The sequence below is a fragment of the Cervus elaphus genome, chromosome 7 (genome assembly GCF_910594005.1).
Source record: "Cervus elaphus chromosome 7, mCerEla1.1, whole genome shotgun sequence".
Taxonomy (NCBI): domain Eukaryota; kingdom Metazoa; phylum Chordata; class Mammalia; order Artiodactyla; family Cervidae; genus Cervus; species Cervus elaphus.
In genome coordinates this window covers 18,119,321-18,127,251 of record NC_057821.1, presented here as the reverse complement: position 1 = coordinate 18,127,251, position 7,931 = coordinate 18,119,321, and the positions used below count along the sequence as shown (strand labels likewise).

At 42.0% G+C, this 7,931-nt stretch overlaps 1 protein-coding gene across 2 annotated transcripts in view; it reads left to right on the top strand.

Annotated features, from left to right (window-relative positions):
- Positions 1–80: 80 nt before the first annotated feature.
- XPO5 (exportin 5) overlaps positions 81–7,931 on the top strand; it is a 41,352-nt gene continuing 33,501 nt past the window's right edge. Inside the window, exons 1-7 of one of the 2 annotated variants that reach the window (XM_043907578.1) lie at positions 81–350; positions 1,992–2,113; positions 3,137–3,209; positions 4,271–4,408; positions 4,615–4,797; positions 6,973–6,999; positions 7,535–7,720. In XM_043907578.1, coding sequence (XP_043763513.1) covers positions 246–350; positions 1,992–2,113; positions 3,137–3,209; positions 4,271–4,408; positions 4,615–4,797; positions 6,973–6,999; positions 7,535–7,720 — 834 coding nt within the window. In that variant the 5' untranslated portion in view covers positions 81–245. The remainder of the gene's footprint in view (positions 351–1,991; positions 2,114–3,136; positions 3,210–4,270; positions 4,409–4,614; positions 4,798–6,972; positions 7,000–7,534; positions 7,721–7,931) is intronic. The other variant, XM_043907579.1, reaches the window with a different exon arrangement.

The following is a 7,931-nucleotide window of genomic DNA, read 5'->3' as shown; positions in this document are numbered from 1 at the left end:
GAGCAACCGTCATAGGGGAGCCGCCACTTCCGCGGGCGCATGCGCACTGGTGCGTCGGGCGCGTGCGCAGCGCCGGCTCTTTCCCGGCTGGATCTTCGGCGGCTCACGCTCCTCCTCCTGCTCCTCACCGCCCCGCCTCGGCCCGCCGCGGCCCGGTACCAGCGTGTGGTCCCGCCGACGGAGCCGTCCGTGCCTCGTGCTCCCAGGACTGCGGTGCTGCGCGCTCGTGGTGCGTGGCAGTGCTCATGGCGATGGATCGAGTGAACGCGCTGTGCGAGCAGCTGGTGAAAGCGGTGACGATCATGATGGACCCCAGCTCCACCCAGCGTTACCGGCTGGAAGCCCTCAAGGTATCTGAGTTCTGGCGACCCGGGCCTGCCCCGAGACCCTCCCCCAGCCTCAGCCGTTCCGGCGCAGCCCACGACGCTGGCCGTCTCCCGCCCACGCGGCCCCTGGACCTCGGTCCCAACCCCGGGGGGCCCTCCCCCTTGCAGCTCTCCCGCGCCTCTTCCCACTCCCCGCCTTCTTTGCTCGCCGCGCCTACCCTTTTCCCGGGACGCTCCGGTCCCTACCTCACTGTGGCCGTCTCTTCTGACCGACACTCCCCACTGCCCTCTCCTCCCCCCTCCCCGCTTCTGTTTACTCTTCTCCGCACCAGGATCCCCTCCACAGCTGGCTGAACCCACTTTATTCTCCTAACCCCCACATTCCTGCCTCCCATCTCCTTCGCGTGGAGCACGTGTCCAACCCGTCCCCGACATCGGCCACATTCTTTATAGTCTCCCAACACTAAACGTTTCCCTGCTGGCACACACTCCTGACTCGCCCTAACCGAGCTCCAGCCTCTCTAGTGCCCTTTTACTTATATCCCTACACTTCTCCCTAACCCACTTCGGTGTCTTGGATATTTCTGGCTTAATTCTCATCCCCCCCCACCCCCATGTTTTTTCCTGTGTGATATTCTTAGACTATTTTGCGCAAAGTTGAACTTCTACCACTTATTTTGCATTTTAGCAAGGGCATTTTGGTTTCCTGAAAGTAGTTTTCTTGACTGCCAGTTTCTCTACTACTGAGACTGATTCTTGTGTATTTTGGGAAAGCTAATACAAAACATTGGTAGGACTGATGTCGAAGCTGAAACTCCAGTACTTTGGCCACCTGATGAGAAGAGCTGACTCATTGGAAAAGACCCTGATGCTGGGAAGGATTGAGGGCAGGAGGAGAAGGGGACGACAGAGGAAAAAATGGTTGGATGGCATCACCGACTCAATGGACATAGGTTTGGGAGGACTCCGGGAGTTGGTGATGGACAGGGAGGCCTCGCGTGCTGCGGTTCATGGGGTCACAAAGAGTCGGACAGGACTGAGCAACTGAACTGAACTGAATACAAAACAAATGGGGATGCTAATACGATTTGAGTTTATTCCCCCATCAAACAATGTACGTGGGCAATGAGAAATGACCACTGGAACAGTACTGTGTGTGTTTTAAGAGATGTAACTTCATGAAGTAGAGCGAGCATCACTTGGAGGAAGTTTTACAATGTATAGATGTATGCCATAGAATTTGGAATCAGAAATATTTGGGTTCTGTCTGTTGTTTTACCATGGAATAGCATAAGCAGAATACTGTAATGATCTTGTGTATACCTATCACCTAAACTCAGCAGTTGTAAAGACTTTTCCACATTTGCTTTATTCCTCCCCCAACCAAAGGTTTTTAATCCTAGTAATTGTCATTTCACCCCTATGTGCTTCAGCGGTTTATCTCGTAACAGTGTTTTACTCATTTAGGTCACATTATTTTTTATTTTTTCCAACACTAATTGGCCATTGCCTGGGAAATCTGGAACTATCAAAGTGAAAATAATCCTTTATATAATATTTATCTAAATTTTGCCACTTAGTAGCTCAGGTTGGAGTTGTTTTTTTTTTTCCTAGTCCCACTTTCTCTTGGCTCCTAAGGGAAACACTAACTTTTGTTTTTTTCAGTTTTGTGAGGAGTTTAAAGAAAAGTGCCCTGTCTGTGTCCCTTGTGGTTTGCGGTTGGCTGAGAAAACACAAATTGCCATCGTCAGACATTTTGGCCTTCAGATCCTGGAACACGTTGTCAAGTATGTGAGAGAGCAAATCTTTATTTCTTGTATAACTCTTAGAGATAGTCTTCAGATGAGTAGAAAAGAGCAATCCCCAGGGAGAAAGGAATGCTTCCTAGAGGTCATCACAGCCTCATGGGAGCTCTCATTCAGAACTTAACCTTTCCCTAGTTTCTTCATCTGTGTAAAGTACGTGGTACATACTAATAAGCACTCTGCAAATATTAGTTCACAGTCACGTAGCTAGTATTTATTGAGCTCCTAATATATGCCCACCGACCTCAGTCTTTTTAGAATAATGCAGTGTACAGGTCAATAAATATCTGATTAGACACTAGAAAGACACTGCCTTTAATTTCTTTTCTTTTTCCTTAAGTTTTGAGTGTGCATGGCAGGATTCTAAGCAGGATTATACTAGAATAACTAAAAACCCGTTCTAACTTGAGTCTCCTATTGCTTATCTGAAGAATCCACCAGCTTTTAAGATTTAATCACAGTTTTTCTGGAATTGTGCTGTTATTACTTTCTAAGCCTAAGATGGTTAGATAGCATCACTGACACAATGGACATGAATTTGAGCAAACTCCGGGGGATGAAGGACAGGGAAACCTGGTGTGTTGCAGTCCATGGAGTTGCAAAGAGTCGGACACAACTTAGCGTTACTAAACAAAGCAAGTATAGAAGGGGAGTTAGTATTGTCAGGTTCTAGTTTCTGAAAACCAGCTACGTTGCTGTAGTTGTCCTGGCTATGTATTTGCTTATGGTCTGTCAGTAAAATCAAGGGGGAAAGCTCATCTGTGCACAGATCCTACCTGGATTCTAATTAACGGGGTCTCTGTCTATATTAAACTCTTTTTTTGCTTTTAGCATTTTAATTAAATGTGGACTCTTTCTGTCCGGTTTTTGAAGGATACAAAGTCGAGAGTATAATTTCTGAATAAAATCACCAGCATAATTTTAACATAGGAATCAAAGCTTAATCTCTTCTGAAGAGAAGGCTTATAATGTCGTTCTGTTGACTTTATGCATTTTGGTGGCCAGGTTTCGTTGGAACAACATGTCTCGATTGGAGAAGGTCTATCTGAAGAACAGTGTCATGGAGCTGATCGCAAATGTAAGGAATGGTTGATTGGAAGACTTGCGTTTACGAGGTAGTTTAGACAAAGTGTGACTTTTCCAATGTAGCATTTGTGTAAAAATTCATGGGTTCTACATAGGTCAAACAACTTTATATAATATTAAATGTTACCTTCAAGTTAAAAAGAACCACCATCACTAGAAATCACAGTTCATCCCATTTACTTGGGTTAATTAATCCCGTATGTGTTGACTTCTATTTTTAAAATTATGAAGACAGGGTAGAGATAGTAAACATTTTTAACAGATGAATAAAAGTCTTAGATTAATCAGTTCTAAATTAGATTACACTTTGCTGTTTGTTTCCTTTTATTTTAAACTGAATTATTTTATGTTACTAGCAATAAAAAAAATAGGCTAAATGAGTTTGTTTTGGGAGTTAGACTATAGCTTTATAAACACATTTAGAATCCACAGCCTTTATGTTCTTTTTTACAAAGGACATGAAAAGGGGAATTCATGCCCCTTTTCGTCCCCAAAGTCTAATGTCTTTGATAGAAAAAAAAATTCCCTTCAAAATTATTAACTTAGCTAGCTAGGATTTATATTTTGTTAGTTCTGGGGAGATGTGATAGAAATCTTAATCCATTACACTTGATACCAGACTTGAGAAGAGAGTCCCAATAATGGTCTTCCTGTGTCTTCTAAAGCTAGAACAATTAGGAAAATATTCAGTTGCTCCTGAATCTCTCACTTTGTCAGCCTTTCAGTGTATTCCTTATTTCCATACTCTTCTACTCTGGCCCTCATACAAAATGAAACAATCATATGAAAGTCTCTTCAGTTTGTAAAGAAGAACAGGGATGTCTTCCTTGCTCTGTGTGAAAGCCATTTTATTAGCTGATGCAACCTCTGTTAAGCTTTAAGAGGGAAGAATGATTAGTGAGAATGCAGGACAGGTGACTCAGACATGGAGAACAGGTTTGTTTGTTTAGTTTGAAAGTAGGCCTGCTCCTAAGTTTTCTACACTCTTACAGCCCAGTTTGTTCCCTTGAATTCAGTCTTGCAAACCTCTTGATGTCACTTACTCTTTTGCAGGGAACACTGAACATTTTGGAAGAGGAGAACCATATTAAAGATGTTCTGTCTCGAATTGTAGTAGAAATGATCAAACGGGAGTGGCCACAGCACTGGCCTGACATGCTAGTAGAATTGGACACTCTTTCCAAACAAGGGGTATGCAGTACGGCTGTATCAATTCAGGGTTTTGTTTTTGTTTGCTCTTCCAAGTTTTTCTGGTTTGTTTGTCTGCCCTGTCAGCAGAAAAGAGCCTTTGGTCATATTTATAATGCAAAACATGTTTTCACGTAAATCAGCTATTCATAGCCCAATTAAAAAAAAAAAAAAAAACATATTTAACTACCTTCTTTCTGTTGGTATAGGAAACACAGACTGAATTAGTGATGTTCATTCTTTTGCGGCTGGCAGAGGATGTAGTGACCTTTCAGACACTACCCCCTCAAAGACGAAGGGATATCCAACAAACGTTAACCCAGAACATGGAAAGAATCTTCAGTTTTCTCCTTAACACACTTCAAGAAAATGTAAACAAGTACCAGCAAGTGGTAAGGGATACCGATTATAACCCCCCCACCTTTCGTCAAGTTCTGTTTTCTGATATGAGTGGGTTTGTGTGTGTTTTGAAGTTAATCCTGCAGCAAGGAACTAGGGTGTTCAGGTCAGTAAAAGAAAAGGCTATTTTATAAGCAAAACAGAAAGATGACAGGAAAAACTGGAATTAAGTTTCTAGGAGGTTCAATTCAATGAGTTCCGAACATACTAGAAAAAATAATTCCCTTTTTAGTAAGAAAATTCCTGAGATAGTGTAAAAATGAAGCTGAATTTTTAAAAATTTAGTACAGTGGTTTTCAGGGGGAGGGCAGTTTTGCCATCCAGGTTGTCACACCTAGGGGTTGCTCCTGACATCTAGTGGATAGAGGCCAGGCATGCTGCTGAATCCTGTAGTGCCCAGAACTGTTTTCCACAATAAAGAATTATCTGACCCAAAATGTCAATAGGAATGAGGTTTCAGAACCGTAACATAGAATCCTCATACATGTTTATTTCACACAAATAGTGTTCATTAAGATTCATTATTTTTTCTGCCCTCAGCAGCTTCCTTGAGTTTATTTTGAGAGCTCTAGAATACTAACACAAATGATAAGACAAGGTATTGTTAGCTGTCAGGGTAGGGAGACACAATGCGTACCTGATATTATGCTATATACTTTTTCATGCTTTACACGTTATTTAATCCTCAACCCTGAGTCAAAAACTATTGTTTCCATATTATGGATGAAGAAACCAAGTTTCAGAGAGTAATTACTGGAGATCCCCTGATTAATGATTGTGGGGAATTCAAGCCCCATCCTTTTTACTAGAATGGACTCTTTCCCCCAAAATACCTCCCCAGGATTTTTCAAAAGAAAATATCAAAGTATTTTAATTGAAAAAACCTGTGTGTATTGAGAGTGAAAGAGGTATTCTTTTTATTTTCCCCTAGGAGATTTAATCCCTAAGAGAAATGAACAAATTATGAATGCTTCGATGCCCTAGACATCTAGCCAATATGCTAGAGCAGGGTGACACAAGTTAGAAAAACATTCACTGGTGTTTTTCTTTAGCCTCAGTTTCTGTTTTCTCCATCTGTTAAACCAGGCTCCCAGGACCAGGGCATGCCAAGGGACATTTCTTGTACCTGCAACTTTTTAGTTTGCTCGTAGTTCCTTCTCCGCTTCCATCCTTTCCCCTTCCCTGGGCAGTAGACTGAATGGTAAACGAGGATGGGATGTGTAGGCTTACTCTCCCTGTCTATCCCCTGGCTCCTACACTGGTCCTAGGGGCAGAAGAATAGGATCCGAATGGTAATGCAGGCTTGTTGGAGTAGAGGGTCAAGGCTGGACTGGGCTGTTGTTGCCTGGATCCCTTTTCCTTCTCGAGCAGCATCAGTAGATACTTGTGAAAGGATTCTACTCATCTCTATCCCATTAACACCCCTCCTTGATCAGCACTGGTGAAGGCTTAATACTTGTTTTTTGTTAGAAAAAATACCTTTTGAAAGTTGAAAAAAAGAATTATAAAACAAAGCTTCTATGATGCTAATGGTGGTAAGTTTTCAAGTACTTCAGGAGTTGCTACTCCTGCTTAAAAAATTATAAATTGTTTAATTTACTGAACAGACATTATTTTGGTCTATTTAGCATTTAATATTCCTTGTGTATGTGGTTTTCCTACAGTTATGTCCATATATACATGGTCATAAATTGTACTCTTTTAATTTTGCCTCTTGCTTTTTTCCACTAACATTACATCACTTCAGTATACCTTTGCCAGTTATAATTTGTCTCTATTTTAATATGGAAAAATTGCTAATACTTAAATTTTTAACTGTTTCTTTTCATCAATAGCAGTGCTGAGCCTGCTTCCATTGTTCATTTGTTAGTTGTATTTCTTTGTAAACTGCACTTTGAAACTGTCTTTTTGGATTTTAATGTTCTAATAAATTTATGTAAGCTCTTTAAATATTAACCTTCTGTCATATTACTAAAACTAAAACAACCTGTCCTCCTCTCGAGAATATCAGTTATGTGTTCTTAGTAAAGTTGTCTTTCTGTTCCAAAATTAAAAGTTGAGTCTATTTGAAAATCATTGTTTGAGGGCCTAGATTATGGGGGTGGAAAGTTATTACACGGCCTTTTGTTCATTAAAAACATTAGATCCTTATACTTCTTTTCTTTCAGAAGACAGATAATTCTCAGGAGTCAAAGGTAAGAGCTCTCTGCGGAGCTGGAAGGGGGCTTTTTTTGAGACTTTTGGGTACAGGGATACATACACCTGGTGGAGGGTGACCTCAGCTTTGTTTTGTTTTGTTCTGTTTTTGGCCGTGCTGTGGAGCTGTGGGAGCTTCAGTTCCCCTACCAGGGAGCAAGCCCACACCCTCAGCATTGAACCCACAGAGTCTTAACCACTGGACCGCCAGAGAATTCCCTCAGCCTTGGTTTATTTGATCACTGAGCTATGGTGAAAGGGAGTTAAAATTATATTATCTGAGATTTCTTGGAAGGGCATAAGATGACCACACATGCCAATGTGGTCTTATTGACGGACACTGAGGTGCCGTTGTTTGAGAAATGATTGTGTATCAGAAAAAACCTTTGAGTTGCTGATCAGTAACTGTTGCATGAGCACTTTTCTTTCCATTGTTTTCTTTTTAAAATTAGAAAACAGGAGGAGGTCGGGTATAACCACAGCCTTACCTGTTAGTGAGGAGTTAGCGGTTAAAAGTTACTTCTTTTCATGCAGGCCCAAGCGAACTGTCGAGTAGGAGTCGCGGCACTGAACACTCTGGCAGGCTACATTGACTGGGTGCCCATGAGTCACATTACTGCTGAGAACTGCAAACTCCTGGAGGTGCTGTGCCTGCTCCTGAACGAACAGGAACTTCAGCTGGGAGCAGCTGAGTGTCTTCTCATCGCCGTCAGCAGGAAAGTAAGTTACCACTTCAGGCTGACTTTGATCCTCAGCCTCTGAGGGATGCATATGTGTGTTCCATTCCATGTTGTGGTGAACGACATCTAAGGGTTTGGGTGTTTTGTTTGTTTTACTTGACACCAACCTACCTATCTCCATCCTTTTGGACAAGTTTGCCGGTATGCTAGGAATCCACTGGCAGGATATACAGAGATGTGTAGGGCTATGT